This window comes from Sinohyriopsis cumingii, chromosome 9, assembly GCF_028554795.1.
Source record: "Sinohyriopsis cumingii isolate HCF-2022 chromosome 9, ASM2855479v2, whole genome shotgun sequence".
In the NCBI taxonomy this organism is placed as follows: Eukaryota; Metazoa; Mollusca; class Bivalvia; order Unionida; family Unionidae; genus Sinohyriopsis; species Sinohyriopsis cumingii.
In genome coordinates this window covers 121,472,788-121,496,826 of record NC_142969.1, presented here as the reverse complement: position 1 = coordinate 121,496,826, position 24,039 = coordinate 121,472,788, and the positions used below count along the sequence as shown (strand labels likewise).

The 24,039-nt window shown below is 35.5% G+C and overlaps 1 protein-coding gene across 2 annotated transcripts in view; it reads right to left on the bottom strand.

The window, feature by feature from the left end:
• Positions 1-4,239: 4,239 nt before the first annotated feature.
• LOC149792625 (uncharacterized) overlaps positions 4,240-24,039 on the bottom strand; it is a 31,666-nt gene continuing 11,866 nt past the window's right edge. Inside the window, exons 3-7 of one of the 2 annotated variants that reach the window (XM_089971258.1) lie at positions 23,862-24,016; positions 21,345-22,235; positions 15,743-17,191; positions 14,495-14,849; positions 4,240-8,140 (exon numbers count right to left, since the gene is read on the bottom strand). In XM_089971258.1, coding sequence (XP_089827384.1) covers positions 7,188-8,140; positions 14,495-14,849; positions 15,743-17,191; positions 21,345-22,235; positions 23,862-24,016 — 3,803 coding nt within the window. In that variant the 3' untranslated portion in view covers positions 4,240-7,187. The remainder of the gene's footprint in view (positions 8,141-14,494; positions 14,850-15,742; positions 17,192-21,344; positions 22,236-23,861; positions 24,017-24,039) is intronic. The other variant, XM_089971259.1, reaches the window with a different exon arrangement.

Sequence of the window (24,039 nt, the reverse complement as noted above, 5' to 3'; positions counted from 1 at the left end):
TTCTTCTGTTTAACTGCCAAAGTAACTGTGGCTGCCATATTGATGTAAGATCTACACTAGTTTCGTTTAGGACATATTAGACATATTAAGAATACTCTGTTGAAAAACATCCTAATGTAGACATGACGATTAATTCAGAATTAATTGGTAACATTGTCGCATGTTCATTTGGTTGTAGCAGCCATATCTGAGGTCAGACTGCCACCAGATTTATTTAGGACCAACTAAACATCACAAGTATTCTGGTTAAACACCATGTCTGTATTGACTTTTCACTTTGGAAAGGTAAAAAAAAAATTTAAATATGGCTGCCATAGTTTCCATAATTGATGTCAAGTCATCATCACTTTTATTAAGCATCAAATATACATCACAAGAGGCTTTCTGATAAAAATCCTATTCCAAATATAACTTTTTTATTCTGGAGCTGTAGAGACAATATTTTCAAGGTGGCTGCTATTTTGATCATATTCGATGTCAAATTAGCATCATCTGCATTTAGAACCAATTAGACACCATAATATGCTTTCTGGTACAATAAAGCAATGTCTATAAGACTTTTGATTTGGAAGTTATGACAAGATTTTCAAGATGACCACCATATTGGATGTCAAATCAGCACCACTTACATTAAAAACCAACTAGAGACCATGACAAGTCTTTTGGTGAAACCCCTACATTGATACGACCATCTCTTCATTAGCAGTGATAGCAAGATTTTCAAGATGGTCATTGTGACCGCAATACCCGACGTCTGAGCAGCATGATTTTCATATGAAACCAACTACACCTTGATATCAATGTGTGCAGTTTCATGGTAATCCTCCAAGCAGTGTCGTCAAGGTAGAAATACAGATCTTGTGATAACAGAGACCTGAGTGTAAGATGATTATCACAGGAAGCTGTTCTGGCCTATGACCAGTAAAACACAAAATCAGATTTGTTCAAACGCATTTGAATAATTGGATGTGCTAAATGAATTGAACATATCTCATTAATGAAAGACAACTAGCAGTGTATTACTTTTTCATCACAATAACACTTCAAGTACAGTTTTCTACGCCGGTATTTCCAGCCTATCGTGCAAAAAAAAAACTTGGAAAGCTTCATGAAAAAGATCAGACATTTGTCTGTACTAAACACAAAGAAGAGTATGCTGAACTCCTGGACTTGGGGGATGTGTTATCTCTCTACATCTGAAGATTCGCGGTCGTGGCACGTTCAAAATTTTATAGAAGCTATGTACCTTAAATGATCTGGTAGTTTTAAACAAAATTGATATGACGTATGCCGACACCTTGGAGATTCAGAATATAAGAACAACGGAGTTGGAGCTATAACCTATTGTGGATGCAACAGCAGAACTCCTGAATTTTCAAACTAACATCTCTCTTTTTAACAACATGGTCTACGAGTGATTTTTGCACATATTTCATATCTAAATCAGAGCAAAGAGGCTACTGTTAGTGTCATAATCTTCTGCATGCGTGGTACTAGTTTTGTAGATCTGATTGTAATTTTGTTGCCCTTAATATGGCTTGTGTTGTTTAATTTCAGGTTTTGATTCATTTTCCTCTGACATTTTAGATGTATACATTACAATCTGTCTTGAGAGACATACCCTCTCTTCTACCTACAAAATGTATTATTTCATTACCGATCAAAACACTAGACTTTCGATTAACTGACGTATCGAGTGTAGACTTTCAAGGCAGAGTTCTCAGAATACAGGTTTGAATATGTTTGTTGTGTTTGTTCCACCACACAACTACCCCATGAACTTGGACTCATCATCGTAAGAAGCGACTAATACTGTTGTGATACAGTGTTTTGATAGCCAAACTCACATCCAAAAGGGTCAATACCTTACATTGAAGGGGCTAATATGCATATGTATTTCCTCAGGATATTATATTGTTTATAGTTCGTAAAATAAACCCAATGACCTAAAGTTTCATTTCGCATCAATACAAACAGACTCTTTAAAATGGAAATATTGTGCAGTGTTTGGGCGGCCATTGAAAGGGAGGCAGTAGCTGAAGTTATGTCCATAAAACCGCTACTTCGGATAAAGTTACACTTATTCAAATATAATTTACATATCGTGTGGGCAAGTACAAGGTCTCTATATTCTGCAGTTGGATCAGAAACAATTCCTATCACGAAACAGCACTACACGGGCCACATCAGTGAACTGAATGACCCTACAGACAGTCCACCACCCAATATTCGTTCGTTTATGGACACTTCCAACTGCAAAGTTCAACCTGTAATCACTTCATCGCACAGAATGTGCTAGGTCAGGTTCTGTAATCACTTCAGCATCATCGACACTGTTCAGATAAGATCAAACTGTGCAGTATATACTTTATAAACTGCATAAAAAAGAAGAAAAATTGAGATGATAGATACAGAAAAAGGTGGAAGAGGAAGAAAATTCATAGCATGAGCGGAATGTAGCAGGTGCTTGATGGGATATTTCCTTATTTAGCATCTAGTAGAACACTATAAATACTGATGTCAAAATTGGTCAACACAAGGCCAGGAATACATTGAACCAAATACCTAACAGTCACAAGGGAGAAACCTTACCGAACATGCTTAAAGAGGAACTTAATTGGCAGAAACACATTTGTGACAGTTAGAAAGAGAGGTCTACTGTATGAATATGGGTAATAGGTCGTTCTTTTCAAATCTATTTCGTACACAAAACATAACCGGGGTCTGGATTTTGTATCATCTTTGGTCAGGACGATCTAACAAGGACTAATACATTCTGTGTTACAATTGGTACGACTCTATGGTCTTAAACTATGTAGTAGAAAAAAGTGAAAACCAACAAGTTTTGTCAAATTCAACAAATACTCTATTTGTCTATAATACAAACTAAAACTTGAAAAAAAGAACTTTCAGTATTGTGAATTAAATCCCAAAGAGTCCTATAAATTCTATCACAAGTCCAAAGGTATAGAGTACTCCATATTAGTTCCTGTTGTGTTTTGAAAGACGGTCCAATCTATTGCGATGATGTGCTAATAGCCTTGAATTGTTGATGCGCTAACAGCCATGATAGATCACAGTAATATAAACAAACAATTTTTTTTATAAATTCCTAGTAATTCCAAAACAGTTACTTAGTCCGAAGTTTATGAGTACTTTGTAATTCTAATGAATAATTTAAATAAATTAAATCCTCTCAACCAAACACAACAAAAGCTGATTCTAATAAAACTGATGTTTAAGATAGGAATAATACTTTTGTTTATAACCACTTTGTATGAAAATCTAAGGCACAATTTTAGAACCAGGATGAGAGCCAAAAGTTCATTTCCAGATCATTCTAATTCGTAAGCAAGGCCAGGTCCTTTAGCTGCCAGCCAACCAATCAAACATAAAGTGATCCAGAATTCCCTCATGGGTGGGGGGAACCTATGATCTGAACTCATATGCATCAAATTTTGTCAACAAGATTGCTTCTGCACCTTTCAAGGTCTTAAAGGTCACAAAAACATGTTTACTCACAAGAAATGACCTTATTCCAATGTACAGACCCACAATGGACAAGCTTAGCTTTTTAATATGTTCTCTACTAAATGACTTTTATATTATGCAATCATTAAACAATACTGAACACACATAATATATATATGCATAACACAGTAAGGGGTATGTATTTCGTATGTTTTTTCCCCTTATAAGTGAGAAAAACATGTGACGTCCATTGTATTATCGGATCGCATTATTAGTCAGGACATTGTACAACGGAAACTTCAGTTGTCACATAGGAAAGGGATGGGTGTGATCACGTCTGAATTAAATGATTTTCAACATAAATATATTTTTCTTTAGATACAGGTCTTTCAAAAAAGAAATAATGATTGCACGTTTAGATAGCTATGACAGCTTTGTATCTGTTATTTTCAATGTTGATTTGCTTCATTAGTTTATTATAATAAGTAGCACAGCAAAATATACCTAATGGCACCAACAAAACATATAAGAAAGGCTCAAAAAGATAAAGATAAACGATTGTTATGGTTGATTTTAGACTGAATCGAGTCAATCCTAATTGAATAAGTACTCGTTGCCAAATAATCATAACGATATCGATGTCATTGGCTGAATAGATTTGTTCGAATATATTGTGAAGAGGTTGAGTTTTTTTAACTCAAGAACGAGGAATTCAGATCCCAGTATGGACAGTTTATAAGAGGAGAGGATGAAAAAAATAATCACATCTTGTCTTTTCATGGATTTATTTCTAGAATTAATATTCAATTTTCTAGATTATATACTTTGAAACAGTTGTCCTTAAGTCAGACTAAAGTATGATTGCTACTGTAACAGTTTTCTTGTCAACTAAAGTAACTGAGACTGAACAGTGGACGTGGTTGTTTTATCAGACATGGACATTATACTAAATAATGCTGGCGTCTGACACTAAAACAATTGACACAAATAATATAATGCTGGAAAAATCAATATTAATTGCAGAAATTAACAAATCTATGAATTAAATATTCATATTTGCAATATTTTCATGAATAAGCAAGACACAGATAAGGAAATATGTGCCATGTTTATTTATAAATGCACTCACGTTTTAATCTATTTTGAACTTCTCCAATTAGCACAGCAGTAACCATTTAATTAAAATATTTCTGATATATGATGTAATATCATAAAATCGCCCTCATCAATCTTAATAGCAAACTAATAAAGCATCAATGTTTTCAAATGTTTGCATATAACTTAGTCATCTGATCCATTATTTAGTAATTTATAACCAGATTGTTATCATGCGTCTCTAACACTCTCATCATGCCCATTTTTCATAACAAACAGAACACTCTTTATCTTCTCTAACACGGTTGCCATATTTGCATGGGCGATTTGTTTTAGTCAGATGAGGATGTAGTTTATCATTGTCGAAAAGATCTAATTTATTTCCGTAAATTTCCGTAACTGTGGGATTTTATCCGTTTGAGCCCGTGTACGTAAGAGCTCTCCAGCTTTCTCTTTATTTTGATCAGTTTGTTCGAGAAATATGATACACACCGACTGAGATAGAGACTTCAAATTATAATTTATAATACAGGGCAGTCCTCAGATGTGCCAAACAACCCTCTAAACCTTTTTTATTTTAATCCATTAGATCTATTATTTTGCTAATTTGTATAAGTTATTCTTATTGAAATGTATTTATCATTTATTCTAATCATTTACCGCCGTTTACATTTCTACTACAAAAAACCTAATCAACATTCTATGACCAAGGTCACAAAATAAAAATATCCGTGATCAACAACATCAACAAATGTAGAACACTTGATGACAACAGCAAAAATATTAACAATGGCAGCAACAACTCTGGGTTCTTAGAGATATGCGTGACAGCAAATAAATATGACACTGACACGTGGTTTTTAAAATTATACTATGGATAGAAATAGACAAAAGTCTACATCTCTAAAAGTGTGATGTGTGTTTCATTTGTATGTAAGAAAAGAAGAAGGAACACAAAGCGACCTGAAAATCATATAAACACCTATTTATATTGGACTGACACATATTGAGTAATGCAATTTTTGAACTGTTCATTTCACAGTCGTGTGTTGGGTAATACAAGAAGTTCATTACACTATTGTACGTTGGGTATTCGTGAACGCGCAGTATCAATGTCCCAAACACGTCAGTAAACATTGCTTTAGACTCCTCTTACAAACTCTGAGAGTTTTGTGTTTCCTTTGTTTATAAAAATAATTTCTATCAAACCTACCTCACTAATGTATTTGTATATAATGTAATCCACATATAAAAATGTCTGACGCATGAAAAGGTTTGGTAATAAGCTAGACATATGTATACCCAATACCAATAGTAAAAAAATAAACATTTTTAATGATATATTTTCAGTTTCCTTCTTGAAGGACTTATGGTAATATCTCACCAAATAATACTGTGGTTTCAGACTAGATTATACACAAACTGAAGTTAAAATCTTCTGCCATAATCCGCTGGAGAACAAAAGATTGTTTTATCATACACCAATATAGAATAGAAAATTTCACATTAATATGATCTTTTTAAAAACAGTTATGAAATGCATTATTTTTACTAAAGGTCCCGTTAATAAATGCATTTACTTTAAAACAAGCTTTAAATCATACATAATAATTATTCCTTATATTACTCTCTCTCTCTCGCCTGCTTCACCGTTGCATGATGTAATGACACATCTTTGAAGGAGGACAAGTATGATATTGTGATTTTCTTTAGCAGCGTTGATTGTAAGTCCTTGAAACAAGTGCGCACATCAAGTTTGAAAATGTTCTTGCAAACGTTTGTTATAAATGAAGCCAATTGCGCAAAATATAAAACGTGCGGTAATATATATATATATATATATATATATATATATATATATATATATATATATATATATATATATATATGAATTCATAAGCTAAAAGGTATCATACAGTGTTGTGCTCTTCATATGGTTAGTTCGATGTATCACCGCAAACCTGTATTGGCACGTAGAATATATACCGTTCACGTGATGAATATGTGACTATTATTGTGGCTCAGCAACGCGTCAAATTTAAATTTGGTCGAATTAATTAATTGTGTACTTGACAAGTTGGGTTACAATGTATTTTTAATCAGCCCATTTTGTAAGTTGACGCGTTGGTGAATCACGAAAATAGATTCATAAATATTCATCATGTGACAGTCTGATGACAGTCACATAAGTTCTTGTCACACGACCACAACAACCATTCTGAATGTGCGAAACCGCATCTGATTGTTGTTTGTATATTAATGAACAGTTGGCTGTCCCCAAGATGAAGTGCATTCACGGTGCGTGCTCATTATTACTCTCGCAGATGGATACAAAACAAAGTTATCATAAATGTAGATTCTGCACTAGAACTTTCACAGAAAATGTAAACACCACATAACTCGTATCTACATTTACCCAAAGGCAGCCTGCAGGTCTGTTAGCCTCCCTGCTACTTGTATGTATTTCGCATGTATGAACATCCTTGTTTATGATTGGTAGGAATCATATATTTAATGTACCCAGTGGCTGATCGGAGAAGCTGGCCTAATAATAGAACATTGGTGATATTTCCAGACTTAGCTGAAAGGACTATCACTTCTTGATTTATAAAGGAATGCCCTCATATGTATACAGAGTTTCTTTCTTCACTAATCTCGGATGGTGCGTAGGGAATGATATCGGGAACAGACATCAAGGATCTTCTATTTTCCCTCTTCCGCAATGCAGGATTATTTTTTCTTGTATAAACCACTTGCCCCCCTATTGTATAATCCACGCTCTCCGTGAAATCAACCGATTCATTTTGACTCTTATTTAGCATTGTTGGAAACGTATCACTGTTTTCAGGTGGTGTTAACGTGTCTGTCTTGTTTCGACTGCTGTCTGATACGTGTTCAGATTTTTCCTGGCCAAAAGGAGAAGATGCAAGACTGTTTCTTCTAGAATTTTCAGCAGAATTACGACTTCCTAGTTCATCGTTTTTTTCACATTCGTCCTCTTCCTCGTCCTGTACTTCCATGTCCAGATCTCGAGCAGATAGATAAGTCAACGTCTGAATAATATCTGTACCATAAGCTCTACTATTCTTTTTTCTATTTGTACGATAAGTTTCACACTCCTCAGTACTATCTTCTTCTACAAGATGTTCACGGCTACCCTCCTTTAGATCACGCGCACTTGTATGTTGCGACAATCCTTTTGAATTATCAAAGGTGAACACATGATTTCTGGGACTTTGAGAAATATTTAACAAAGGAGAAACCCTAATATTTTTGTGAGAAGATAATGTCGAGCCCAGGGAGGACGATCTGGAATTGCCAACACTGACATCTTGTGCTGACAACGGCATCGAAATCGCAACCAGGGATGGAGTCGTACTTTCTGTATTAGATCCACTGGATGGAAGCACCTGTGAAAGATTCATGGTCTGCTCCTTTTGTGAGAACGGTCTTATTTCGGAGTAGTGAATCGACTCTCCATTGCTCAAGTTACCTCTGCTGCCTCTAAGACTTGGGTCGTGAGATCTGGGTTCATCATACATATTTCCAATGATGTTAGTCAAAGAGGGGGCAGCTGTAAAAATAAATGCAAATAAATGAGAGATCTCGAAAATCTAAGTTTTCGGGGTGCGTTAGCGTCATAAAGAAAGAAATAGATGGTCTCAATAACATGGTAACAATAGAAAATCATCCGGGATCGATTGTGAGTTACAAATGCACTTCGATGAATTCTATAAGAGATTTCATGAACAGGGTTTGTTAATAACAGTTTCTAGAACAATCGTACCAGTTGAGACCTAATGTTTGTCTACGTAGAATGTTGGCCTAAATGAGTAATATCTTGTTCAGATTCGGACTTGAAGAGCAATATACATGATGTTATTTTTAGGTAATATATTTATGTCAAGCAACATTTTCAAACTAACATATAGACAACGTCCAACCAATTACAGCATATCAGCAATGCAAAGGACCAATTACCAATTATATTGTAAGCCATTCACGAGTTATGGTTTAGGAACCTAAATCCCATCTGCTTGTCTGAGCTTCTAGAACGGAACTCAAACATGTGGATGTTTCATTATATTTTTGTTGTGGGGTTTAACGCCATTTTTCAGCACACGATACGCTATTCATGGCGGCCAGTATTAATGATGGAGAAAGAACCCAGGAAAACCCCGGGAGAAACCACTGACCCACGAGAAGGTACTGGCAAGCTTTCTCATATACCCACATTCACCGAATCCTAGACTCGAACCCACGCAGACAGAAGTGAGATGGCAGTGATCCGTTACATCTGGGGGCCCCGAGTGGCCGAGCGGTCTAAAGCGCTTTCCGTTACGGAGAGCGCTTTAGACCACTCGGCCACTCGGGGCCCCCAGATGTTTCATTATAAAAATAATGCAGGAATTCATGTTGTTACAATGTCGCCATTCCCACCTAAATTTGGTGAAAACTACAACATATATTAGCGATATACTTCAAAATGCGTATGCACAGTTTTGAAAAGAAAATATTCGATTTATGACCTTGATGCGATGGCAAGAATAAGGAATATAGCCAGTAGGTAAATAAATCACAACCACCTTTTCATGGGTAAGTCTAGACACTATTTTATATAAAATATTTGACGTAAGAAAATCTGTTGGTTCCTCTATATGAGCAATATAACAGTCTAGAAAACGGTTAAAGTGTGTTTATTTTGCATTCCATCGTTGTGCCTCAGGGTGGCTGAGTGGTCAAAGGACCCGGGTGGCCTAGTGGTCTAAGGCGCTCGCCTTTACAGATCACTGACATCTCACCTCTGAGTGAGTGTGCAAAAATCTTGCCAGTAGCTTCCAGTGAGTTATCACGGTTTCTTCCTAGACTAAATATTCTGGCTGCAATACAGAGCCTATCATGTGGTGAAAAATGTCGTTAGAGCCATATCAGCAACAACAATTTTACCATGGATACAATTTGAAATATTCAAGGAATCTATCACTGTGGTAATTCTGTGAGATTTCGATGTGAAGAAATTATGTCCTTAAAGTTATTTAGTTATGTATTTTAAGTAGCCTCATTAAAAATAATTGTTTATTCAGTCCAATAAAATGACCTTGAAATCCATTTGTCACTGTAGTAGTGACTTTAATTATTACATCGTAAACAATGACTATGTATTTATGATACATAATTTAATTAACTTGAGACGTACATGTTCTGATCATATTGGTATGGTTTTAAAGAACTAATTAACATGCCTATTCATGTTAATTATAGAAACGAACAGTCCGTGGTGTTAGTATTACACCAGTTTACATTTCCGTGCTCCATGTGCCTGATGTGGTCTTCAGTTACCGATCAGAACATCGCTCAGCCATTTCGGTCAAGTCGTGAAATCAATTAAATGTATGAAGTTGAGGGAATACATGTAAATTTGGTGGCTTTTGTGATACGCCTCCGGTGGAGTGCACCATATAAGTTGCGGCAGAAAAGGCCGACAATTTTTCAGTTGTGAGTTCGTCTCCTTCCATCGCCATATTTATGTCATGTGAACAAAAGTAGTTATAAATATAGTTTTATTGGTGGCAAATTACATCTGAAAGTTTGGAAAGGAGAATTGTCTTGTTTGTTTTTACTTCTCTATTTTTTCTTTCTTCTTTTTTTTTAATTGATTGACGGAAAACGTATATGGTCGAGGATGTTCTAACTGCTTAAGCTGCGAGTAAACAGACTTTATTTGAATCAGCCCTCGTCATTGTCGTGCGTAGCTTTGAGTTAAAAACCGGTCTTCTGATGTTTTATCATTAAGTCAATACATTATGCTATTTTGATTCTGAGTGCAAAGTTATACCATTTTGTAATAGTATATACTGAACGATAGAAACATGTACTTTAAATACATGACATATATTCGTGATTTAGCTGCATTGGTAATCGACAAAGTTTACGCTTGTTGCAGAGTTTGGTAGGTCTGATTAAATCCGGTTTAAAGTTCCATTTAATTGACGAATTGCCAAATATAAGATAGCTATTCCGAGATATTAGCATAACATTTTTCATGAAGTCAATTTTTTTCTCTCGAAGATATACCACTTTTTTACTAAGTTAATTTTGGGTTCATAGTGACAGTTGGCGCAAAGTGGGTCCAAGATTGATTTGTACACGTTATACAATAAAATTGGCAAACGTGATAAACGAACAGTTTACCAGCCTCATTTATTGTCAGAAAATCTTTGCACCCCAGATGTTAGGGATAGTTCCGACCTCTCAGTCAAAACTGGCATATTAATTAGTTTTGACTAATCAAAAATCGGCATCGAATTCACTGCGTGATACGCGTTGCCATGCGCCACATGTGATCACAAAAAAGACAACGCTTGATAACTTTCTTATTATAATGCAGAGGAGTTCGAAAGATGACGCAGAAAATCACTGAAAATGTATCAGAAAAATGGTTCAGCCGTGTGCTTGGGGCACATACGTTGCAGATTATCGTTATTATGAGGGGTATCTTTAAAAATTGTTCCAAGCATACACAAGCATGGAAAAATGTTTACATTGGAAGTGATACATTATTTATGATCATATTTCATATATAAAGACGTAAAACTATTTCTAAATAATGACATTATTTGTTGTGATTGTGAAAATATTGAATATAATTTTATACTAATTGCATGTTGTTTATATTCAAATTGTATATCAAATTTAAGTCAGATAACAGTATATGCAGTAAAGAAACCGCTTCGGTGGCCTAGTGGTTAGAGCGTCCGCCTCGGATGAGGGAGGTCGCGGGTTCGAAACCCCGGCCGAGTCACCGAGTCATACTAAAGACTTCTAAAAATGGTAATAATAGCTGCCTCGCTTGGCACTCAGCATTGAGAGGTTAGTGTTAGGACTGGTCGGCCGTGTGTCAAAATTAAGTGACTGAGTGGGACATCATTCTACATGTCTGCGGCATGATGCCCCAGTGCTAGACATCACTATAAACTGCCACAATGCAGACATCGTAGCGATATGACTAAAAAAATTTTTAAAGCTACGTTGAAAATCCAAAACACACACATGCAACAAAGAAAATGTGTGAATATGTTGTTTATTTTTCCCTTTTTTTACACATTAAATTGTATTTCACATTAAATTTGGAATGTTGGAATCCTGCCTCACACTTCATTAGCGCTGATTTTGCTAGTTTTTCAAAATTGAGCATGTACTTGTAAATGGTGTCAAATTGACTAAACATCACCCTATATTTTGAATTATGGAATGGCCCTAATCCTATTCAAATCTATAAATGAAACATTGGATTTTGACAAATTATTTTTTACAAAATGAAACTGAATTATTATGAATACAATCTTCTTTTAGAAGGTTTTCAAAGTTTTGAAAGTTTAGGAAGAGGTAAAACTGTAATAAAATATCTATTTTGTCTTTTTTTGGCTTGAAATTATAAGTAACTGTAAATGATATTCTGCCGTTTATTAAAATTGTATCATGCTCACATCAAATAAAACTGGCCTATAAAAATTGATAATTTTATAACACTTGCAAAATATTATAATATCAGTGAAGACTAAACGAGTCAAACTTACAAGGGAACAATAATAAAAACAGGTTCAAATATATCACATGTTAACTTGTCTGTAGTAGCATATTTCAATGTGCCATTATTATTTCTATCTTTTATCAGAGATTATGATAAATTTAGGTTTTACAAGACTCTGATACAATTTAAATTACTGGTTTATCAGTGATACCCTTATGAATCTTGTATCGCCCAACAGAGTACACAAGTTAACATGGCGTAATGGACGTAAAACATTCCCTTCAATCACTCAGCCAACTTTGTGTAAATTATTTTTATTTTATTTATTTATAACTTTAAGTTCTGATTCCTAAAGTAATTAAATTATTAATTGTAGATTTTTAAAAGGTACTTAATTTAATATGACAATCATACATGTATGACATACATTTAATGGGTGTAAGTACATAAAGAAACTGTATTTTAAACTTAAAAACAAAATACTGAAGCCATGTTAGAAATTCTGATAATTAATAAGTGTGTCTAACTTTGCAAGGACAGAAAGATTATGTTATTTTGTCTTCCAGGACAATGTCTTCCTGAAGTTTGCCAAGTTATTTGTTCTTCCTCATTGATCTTCAACAACTTTGACCTGATTTGGGCCATTGAAAGTCCTAATTGCACGAATATACCCTTATATGTAGTAGTTCAAGTCTTTCTTTAACGAACGACCTGAAAGAATCTCGCAGTCAGGTAGAAAAGTTTCAAAAATATTGTCGAGAATATTTTCTACTGAATCTCTTGCTAATGCTGTTGAATCCGACATTTTCGAAATTGCTTGTGTGCCGGAGCATATATAAGTAAGTGGCTGGAGCTTATCGTTCGATATCTGAGTATCCATTACGTAAATCAGATGCAAGATTGAGAGTGAGTTTCGATCTAATGGAATTCAGGCCAAAGAAAGCTTGCCTGACAGTTGAAGGTAGATAGCTAAAGCTCTGAAATTCATATGTTAGATAACCAATCTTTTCGTCCTAGTTGAAGTTTTAAAAAATTGGACACGTTCTTGACTAGACCCCGATTCCACCAATATATCTTCGTGTGCAAATGTAGAATGAAGACGAGGTAACAAACAAATAGGTAGGATTTTATCTAACTTTTGATTCAAGCAAAATGTTTGTACAAAACTTCATATCTTTTGCTGATTGGGGCTATGTCCATATGCAAAATGAGCGAGGCATCTAAAAAAAATCTTGGTACAGTAACATTAACATGAGTTATATAAATAGTACAATATATGAACTACCCGTGTGTACAGTATTGTACAGTATTGCCACAAAATTAAAGAACGTCCTGGTTAAGGGATATGATGTAGAATACCAATTATCATGCGGAGAAAACGTTTCTACTTGTGCTAGTCTTTCAGCTTGACATTTGACCTCTTGATACGATCAAATAAGTCATTTTCATTCGCAGGATTTCCACTTCATCGGTGGCTAGCCGAAAACTGTAAAGCCCATAAGCAACAAGATCCCACCTTGCCCCATCAACATTTTAAGTGTTTTGAGAATTAAAACATATTATCAGGTAGAAACTAGTCTTCCTTCTGTTGTTTGTTTTGAGCTTAACCTCGGCGATATCATGTCCAAGACACTAACTTACCTGCCGGCTATAACAGTAAGCCATCCATTAATTATGGTGCAGATTTAAAGTTTATAATTCAAGTTTATTTATATATGCAATTTGCTTTGTGTTTGTCTCTGCAACCTTGACTTTTGGCTTTCGACAAAAGACCATAGAAATAACTTAGCTATATGTATAGACCATTATTGACATCTGATACACCTATATCGATTTGAACGCATCTAATAATAGCGTGAAGAACTTAGTTTTCTTCGTTCAGCTACTATGTTTTCGAGTGCGGGAGATCACGGTTCGAGCCCCTACCGAGTCTTACCCAAGACTTATAAAAATGGTACAAGCAGCTGCCCTGCCTGGAGCTCAGCATTAAAAGGTTAGTACTAGGACTGGTCGGCCCGATGTCAGGATAATGTGAATGGGTGGGACATCATGGTACATGTCTGCGGCATGATGCCCCAGTGCTAGACATCACTATAAACTGTCACAATGTAGATATCGTAGTGATATGAGTGAAAAGTTGTTAAAGCTACGTTACAAATCCAAAACAAACAATACACGCACACTATAGATGCTATGTTATTGACCTTTTACAGCTAACATAGATTTCTTTCTTATAATGTACCAGAAAAGTAGCCCACGCTACAAGTTTGTCACTGTTCATGTTCTACAACTAAATATGTCGTGCACAAATCAAAACTAACACATGATAATGGGTAGTACCATACAATAATTCCTTCGCTTTACAGTAAACGTTAAAAAATGAAGAGTTTATCTTACTTGACTGCCCCCTTTCCTGATACTGCAGCTTGGAGAAAGGCTGTTTTCGCAGAAGAAGAACAATCAAAACCAACAGAACCACAACTAGAACTCCAACGATCACACCGAATAAAATTGTAGTCAGCATCAACGTCTTATCGGGTTTCTCAGTAGATTCAATAGGAGATGCCGTGCTGATTGTAGAAGTGTGCGATTGTGGATATGATATTGGTAAACATATGTCATGGCACTGCGGAATCTTTGCACACTTCACTTCATCTTCGCTGGATAGGTTGTGTTCCTGTCCAAGTTCATTGTAGAATTTTACCTTTCTGGTGTCAATAGTGAATCCCTCGTTTATGTCCATGATGCCAACCTAATAACACATCAAAAGTCGTCAGTGATGTAACAACTCAGAAAATGTATCTCTCTCTCTCTCTCTCTCTCTCTCTCTGTTCCGATAAATTGATTTCATTTTAAGTATTTCTTCCAGCTTCGTGCCTCTATTGTATAATTAATAAGAGCAGATGCATGAGTCAAACTACATATATTAATCTGGATAGTCATGTTCTTTATATTAATATATTTATTTACAGACTCCACTGTTCAGAACTAAGATTTTTTTGTGGTAAATAACCGGCATATTCAGTGTCTTTACAATTCTGAAAACTTTCCTGAACTTTCTATAATTTTTTTTTTTTTTTTTTTTTTTTTTTTTTTTGTATAGTTACATGCACCAGACTAAAAGGGTCCATTCAAAGTGATGGTGGAAAGATTGTAAAGTTTGGTGACAAGATTTCCTAGATGTAGTATCACGCAAGAATAAAATACTGACATAAAAATTTGTTTTCTTTGACCCTTCGAGCGCTTTGTCGTATTGATTTCCACGGAAAAAAATTACCATTTTACCCTGCACGATAAATCTTTGTATTGCATGTACTTTCCCGCCAATATCGTTGACGCAGTTTCTTAGTGTCAACCGGAATACGCGTGTGTGACGAATTAGTTATATGAACTCACCGCAGCTCATTTACATTCTAACATCCCGAGCATACCGGTTTAGGAATAATCCACATTTGTTCAGCCTCCTCCCCTTATTTCTGTAATCTGGTATAAGTTAATGCAATTCTGGTAATTACATTTCATTAGCGCAGTCCTTCATCATATTATGTCATTATGACAATTTTCTAAAATTTGCAATGAACGGAAACTTTTGAAAGTTTCGATAAAATGGAGAAACACGAAGCTAGGAAATCTATATCATCGTACCTTTTTATACTCGAGTTTGGAAGCAGCGCCACTCTGGATATTGTAAATGTGAAAACCACTGTTACCATTCCCGTCACTGTTGAACGGCTGGAATATCTTACCATTCTCGTCAGTCACTTGTGCCAATAATAATGCGTTGTACAATTTTTCTGGTTGATTGCGTAGCTCCTTGCAGTACATTAAATTTCTGCATATGCTTTTTGCGACGTTTGCAAACACGGCCCCCACACTGAACACAGCCTGCGTGACATGAATGGCTCTTTGTTCCCAGTACAAAGCATTTAGTTTGTCATCATCTAATGTATGAAGAATGTCTGATGCACAAACGGATGAATGGGTCTTTTGGAAAGATTGTTTTAAATCACAATTATATACATCCTCCCAAAACCGTGGGAGCCACATATTCTCTGAAGTTGATGTAGAATTGAATGTTAAAAGATACTGTTTAAAAGTGCCACCATCGACGTATGTTCTAGTATATGTCGCAAGAACGATAGACCCTTTTGCAAAATTTCCTGACCTTCTTTCAATAAAATGTTTTTTTGTGCCCCACGTTTCGCTAGCAAAAAACACCAGTGGCTTGTTGTTACTGAACGATTTCTCTAAGACATTGAGTATTCTTATCGTTATATCTGAGATTCCGAAGTAAACGACGACCCGGGAGTTTGTTTGATATAAGCGTCTCAAAACGTTCTCAATGTCATCGTCAGTGTCATCTTTTGAAACTAACAGAGGTTCTTCAACGCAGATCCCATCTATTTCCGCGCTAGTTTTGAAGTCCAATATGCCATCCCTGCCATACTGAGTGTCATAATACAAAGCTCCCACATGGGTAAATCCAAAACTTTTCAGCAGCTGTACTAGAGTGTCCACTTGCAGGGTTTCACTAGGAACAGTTCTCATGAAATAGGGATACTGTCTTCGATCATCTAATTTAGAAATCGAGGATGCGTAAGATATCATTGGGATACCAAGCTCTGTCGCCTGGTCAGCCACTATCAATGATACCCTGCTTGAAAGTGCGCCAATAATAACAACTACCTTATCACTCTGTATAACTGATCCCGTCATGGGGTCTTTCAGCAATACTCTTTTGCTAAAGAAGTCCGACAGGAAGATCGAAGTATTGAATGGACTGTAGCAGTCATCGATGGCTAAGCCTCCAAATCGGAGGTTATGCTTCCTGTTCATACCTTTAATGGCTTCTATGAAAGCTGATACGGTTATAATAGCATTCTTGTCTGGACGAAGCTTTCCGCATGAATACGGGTTATCTCCTGACAAATGTATGCTGAACAATCCCAAAAGAAGGTAGTCCCCGGGAATGTACGTAAACTTTGTCTCAGTCATAGCAAGACAATAAGGGCAAGATGACCTGCAGATGGAACTCCGGGAATCTTTTATGCCGCTAGATCTTAACTTAAGTTCTCCTTCGTGGAATAACCCAACCTGAAAAGAGCGAAGGGATTTACAATGAGTCATAACTTCTTGACAAAAAGCACTTATCTTTATCCCCAATAAAATCATGTCAGTTGCAAAACATTAAACAACAGCAATAAGAAGCCAGAGTGTAATCAATGATTGCGTGACTCAATTCTACTTAGCTTTTACTAGTCGTCAGTAGCTATTGTAAACATAATCATACAGACACTAAACTGAGACTAAAGTCGTCCTGGACCCATTGTTAACAAAGATTTTCTTTGGTCGCAATCTTTAATTTTACAATTCAACTTCTATTCTTTTTAAAGTTTAGTATGAAACAACCTATCTACTGTGATAAGGCATCAAAGGCATAATACACTAAAATTATCTTCTGTGATAGGGCATAAAAGGCATAATACACTAAAATTATCTTCTGTGATAGGGCATAAAAGGCATAATACACTAAAATTGTCTTGTGTGACAGTAAAGAAAAAGTGTAATATATTGAGTTCTAAAAACAGATTAAAGTTGTTTATTAGTTATTTTTATAATCTTAGCTCTTAAACGACTGCTTAAGAAGCTATCGTCATTGTCCATCACAGGCTGAAAGGCACATGCTTTCAGTAATCTTGGAGTGACAACATTGTTCATGCATCAGTAATTTCTTAAATTAGCCACTTAATGTGAGTTATCACATGACAAGCGTGCAGTCCACCCATATAAATTATCTCCTCTTTCACGTGTGCAATATATAGTTACACTGCGGGGTCCCTTGTGGTCGAGTGGTCTATGGCGCTCCACTTAATAGATCAATGACATCTCACTTTGTGGAGTGCCGTCGAATCTCAGGTGCGGCCAACAAGATAATGTGAAAAAGGTTGCCAGTAGGTTCGCGTGCGTCGGTGGTTCTTCCTGGTGTTTCCTCCACCTGATATACTGGCCGCACATATAGCCTGTAACATGCTGTGCGGGAAATATAATACGCAATGTATAACCAATAAGATGGAAAGTTTACCATTGAAAAAATATTTGTATTCCTACTTTCATCTGCACTTGTCAGAAAGAGACTTCTGAGTAAGCTATGACGCATTTAAGTTTAGCATCCGTGAATCTATACGATCATCAACACAAATGCTTAGGCAATGTTACTAGAGCATAATATTTTGGTCAAAGTGACCTTTTCTGGTTTTGAGAGTGTAGTAGTAACATATATGCGTCCAGTTATTAAACCTCTCGAATGTAACATAACCAACACATAATAAAGGAACGTTTGATACGAAACGTGTAACGTCTACGAAGCATAAACGAACTTTATATGTCATATAGATCTCTTTTGGATGGAAAAATGAATAACTTGTAAAGCTGCCTTCACTCATCAGATTTCATGTTTCTAGGAAGGATAGTATACCTATAACATGCCGAAAGCACATGTAGTCAAGAGCTAAAGGCAAAGCTTAATGAATGACAATAACAGCAGAACAAATATTGTAGTTGTGGGTTTAACGCCGTACATGGTGGCCAGTATAACTTGTGGAGAAAGAGCCTGGGAAACCCTGGGCAAGAACCATCAGCCCATGGGAAGCTAATGGCAAGCTTTCTCACATACCCACACTGACCGATCCTGAGATTCAAAACCACGCGGACAGAGGTGAGATGGCAGTGATGGGTTAAGGCGAGCACTTTAGACCACCCGGCCATCCAGTGTCCCTCAGCTGAAACATAGTCGCGATGATTATGTATTGTTGTAAGTGTATTTTTAGTAACAAAAATGAATATAAAAAAACAATTTAATGATTCTAGCTTGAGCAGAATCTGAAAAATGGGCATCCAACATAAAATTAAAATCTAGTCAGTGAAGCGTGAAATGTAGGTCATAATGACCTACTACTGAAATGAAAGAGCAGTGTTCATAAAAATGCATCCCTAATTTGTATGATTCTGAACAGGATGATGTCAGCATAACATGCAAAATTATCGATACATGCAAAAACTCAACCGAAGGAAGTAAATTATGGAAAAAATTCAGTGATCTTTCGTGGTATGACCGTAGTACTAAGAGGGATATATATATATATATATATATATATATATATATATATATATATATATATATATATATATATATATATATATATATATATATATATATATGAGTATGTATGATGTAAGTCATAAAAACTGTCTTTTGCTATAGGGGTTTGGTACTATTGTTGATGTAAACAGTCACCTAGCTTGATGCTTCTGGGATTAAAATAAAATCAGTAAAGCTTGACATATAAGTAACTATGACCTACTTTAATGACTAGGATGTAGCAGCCCCGTATCATGCTTCATAAATTGTGGCATAACAGTAGGCATACATGTGTTCAAAGCCTATTTGGTTAGGAACTAAATGCAAAACCTAAGCCAGTAAATTTTAACTGTAGATCACCAAGACCTTCCTTTGTTGCATGAGTGTGGTTTTAATAGCGATGCATACATCATTCTTGTTTGATGATTCTACCATGAACAGAGTTTGAGAAATAAAACTAAAACACAATATTTAACTTCAGGTAGTGAAACATGAATAGGTCGTAGTGACCTTCTGTTGTTATGAGGATGTAGTACTCATCACCAAGTTCCATGAATGTAGGTACACAAACACAGGTATTGTTGCAACTCTATGGTCTTAAACTAAGTAACAGGAAAGATATAAAACCAAGTCTTGTCAAATTTAACAAAGAGTTTATTTCCCTAAAATATGACGCGAAAAATTAAACAAAATTTACAGTATGGTGAATTAATCCCAAATAGTCACAAAAATTATATAACAAGTCCAAAAGTATAGAGTATCCTAAATGAGTTCCAGTTGTGTTCCGAATGAACTCCAATCTTGAATATGCCGTTGTGACAGTAGCCTTGAACTGTGCTGATATGCTAACAGTCTTAATGAATCACAATTATATAACTCAAAATATCTTTAAATGAATTCACAATAATTCCAGAAAAGTTATTTAGTCCTAAAGTTATGATCATTTTGTGCTTCAAATCAATACTTAAAAAAAATAAATCCCCTCAAATAATACGTAAACACAACTAAAAGACTGACTCCACTACAGATGATTAAGATAGGAATAAATAAATTCTGCTATTCACTACCATATCTAGAAAACTAAGACACAAAACAAAACCAGGATGAGGGTCACAGATTCATTTCTAGAACATTCGAACTTGTAAACAAGGTCAAGTCCTTCAGAAGCCAACCAATCAGAAATTATGTAGACCAAAATGTAAAGGGGCAAACTAATGACCTGAACTCAAATCCCATCAAATTCGTCAACAACATCACTTGTATAGCCTTCCAAGTTCAAAAGGCCTTTACACATATTTACCCAACTTTAAGTACAATCCAAAGTCATGGAGCTATGTTATGCTATTTTGCAAAAATTACTCTCTTACAATCAACAATCATGAATATAAAATGAAACACATAATATAGATATCCATAACTATATATATATATATATATATATATATATATATATATATATATATATATATATATATATATATATATATATATATATATATATATATATATATATAAAGACATACATACATACATACAGAGAGGGTTCAAAATGCTTTCTCTTGGTCACATGCTAAGCGCAAAAAATGAATCCAACCAATAAAGTGTGAAACATAGATCACAATCGCCTTCCTTTGTGATACAGATGTGGAACTAACAGAGATTCATGTAGTCATATGATTTTATGATTCTATAATAAACAGAACTGACTAAGTGTCATGGTTACGGGTACAACATCATTTATACGGTGTACAAAATTCAGATCTAAATGTACATATTATGATTATACAACTGATGTATATTTGCAAAGTCAACCCCCTCAGCCCGTTCCCTTTTGGCAGGTGTTGTGCAACCCACTCAAGTCTGCAGCAAAACCTCCGAAGAAAGAATGGTTGACATTCAGTGAAGGTGTATATATGTATATAATGTATGTATATAATGTTATCTGTGCTGATGCCAACGCTGACGACAAAGAAAGTACAGTAGCTTACCTCTACTTTGTAGAGCTGAGTTAGAAAATATAATACCACGCCTAATTTGCTGCTTATTCGTCTCTAAATTATGACATATATCAACATGTATTCTTCTAATAAATAGTATATTGCTATTTACCAGTAGATATGACAAGTTTGGCCCTTCTGTAGCATAAATTTCGATCCCATCCCCTCCACTGAGATATTCTATATACCCGTCATTAGCATACTTAAATGATCTGCTCGTCCGCAGTGAAAGGGGAAGATGATATCGGTCTATAGTTGAATAGTTAACAACTGTTTTTCTGAGATAATCCACCGTAACCGGAGTTGAAGCTATATCCAGATTTGAGCACCCGCCCAACCAAACACACTCAATATGGTTTTTCACCATTGTTGCCAAACTATACATCGAATCAGCCAAACGTTTTAACTGCGTTGTATCCGGTGTACATGTACCCATCTTGCAATGCCAGCTTTTATACTCTTTAATCCAAGAAGAAAGAGGACCATTGTATGAGGAGTCAGACAACAAGCCGTTGAAATGTGCAAGAAAATCGTCGCATCCTATCAGAGAATCTGTTAAAGTGATAAATAATGGCATTCTGCTGACTGATTCAACACATCGTTTGCTATATACTGCATTTCTGAAGTCGTATACGGATTCGTCAAAACCTGAATCGCCCACGAAAATCCAGTGGAGATTTGACGCAAGCAAGGGGTTGCTTCTGGATTTATTGCAAACCCGGTCGAGAAGGAACCTGAGCCCGGGTAAACTTCCCACGTAAACGACACCTAAACTATCATCCTTCGCCGTCGCCATGTCTTTGGACAACTGTCCAACAATATTGTCAGCAATATTGTTTGATAACATTTCCAAAGGAGTAAATGGGATTTCAGATGTGATGCAAATCATCTCCTTGAAAGCCAGTTTGTGAATGAGATCTTTGTAGCTTCGTCCATGGCTGTCGTTGGTGTATATCAATGATATGAAGTTCCATCTCAAATATTTTAGTAATTCTACAAAAGCCTGGAAAATAGAAGTAAGGCTTTATTAGTTCCTTTGAAACTACCTATCTGCGTCTCATTTAATACGTTTTTCCGAGTATGATAGTTCTGTCATACGGAATTTATACCTACACGCATATGCATGCACAGTGAAGTGACTGCTGCATTATAACAATCCCAATGAAAATTAATAATTTTACATGATCATCGTCGAATGTTGCATTCTAATTCTAATAGTTTATAAATAAATAAAAGTGTGTATGTTTAGATACAATTATAAATTACAAATCTCTGTATAGTACCATTTAAAGCCCAATATATGGTAATGTTAATAATTTGTTACAAATGTTGTTAGCGTGGGTTGCAGGTTCAAATACTGCCCAGACCAGCCAGGGTCGGTTCAAGTGGTGTTTATCTAGGCAAGGTACTTTTCTTCCATCGCTTTTACACTAAATAATCTTTCATGTGATGATGTGCTGTTAAGCAAGTAACGGATTATTCAGTCAATATGACTTTGCTTCATGGTCAATACTTTCAAAACTTAAAAAGCACTAACAAACCCTACGGTGCACTTTATATTGCTCATGGCGGCTTTCTATAACTACTTCGTCTTATTTCTTTATTTCTTTACATTTTTCGTCTTTTGGAAGGTTCTTTCATTTTTGTTATTTATTTAGTTTGCATTTTTTTGCGTAATTACTGAGCCAATTATAACTTATTAACATGTATTTTAAAATGTGAAGATTACTCTCTCAAACCTGAGCATTAGTATTCTTTATTCTGCAGTAAAGAAGAGAAGACAATGTATATTTTTTCTCTTTTGTTTAATTTTAGATTCATGCGAAAATTAGAGCAAACATTTGGCTACATCTTTCAATGGAACCCACCCATCTCTAATTTAGTATGCCATACCATGGAAATGTATCTTTTTCTAGTCTGTGTTTCAGAATTTATTGTTCACGATCATAACTTTTCCAAACAATGAACCAGGAGACCAATATTAATACATGTCATTATCAGGATACAGTTTCAATAACTTCATTTATTGGCTAATCTTTTTTATTCCTGTATAATTTGTATGTGTAATCTAGCAAACCCTTAGAAGGTGTGCGCCTATTTGTATTGTAGCGACTTTAGAGTACGTTATTTTTGGTTGGTAATGACTCAAAATAAGAAATCTTTCTCATGACATGTGTAAGATTTCTTAAGACGTTTCTGAGAATGAGCAACTTGAAAATTTGTAAGAGGACGTAACATCTCAAGATTGATCATATCAGAAAAGGATTATGCAAGCATTGTGCTCCTATATTATTGATTAGGTAACATATCTTGGAATGCCTAATCTAAATATGTCTTTGCGACACGTTTGCATTCTAGATGTCTTCATCAAATGATTCAGTCAATTATACATCTTGTCCCTGTGTTTGATTGCAACTCTTCAAAGAACCACAAATACGTTTCGACAAGGTAGCTCAACGATGTAATAAGATTGCGCTACATACTATGTAGGTAGCATGTCTACTTTCTAGACTCAATGTGTATGATTGCTACGGAAGGTGTTAGGGATGGACCGTTGTGTTTTGTTCTGATCGCTACCAACATATTGAGGCAAACATCTTGCCAGGGAGTAGTTATGCGGACGTTTTACCTGAGCGTAAGCGTCGGAACGACTTGAAGTTTTAAGAATGTTAGGCAATTGATCAAGGTCTGGAGCAGAAGACACCGGTCGAATCAAGGGTATGCTTTTTGGTAACAATGTACGGATGACTTTGGCCGTTTCTATGGAGGATGTAACAATAGCACCTGAAACACAAACATTGATTATT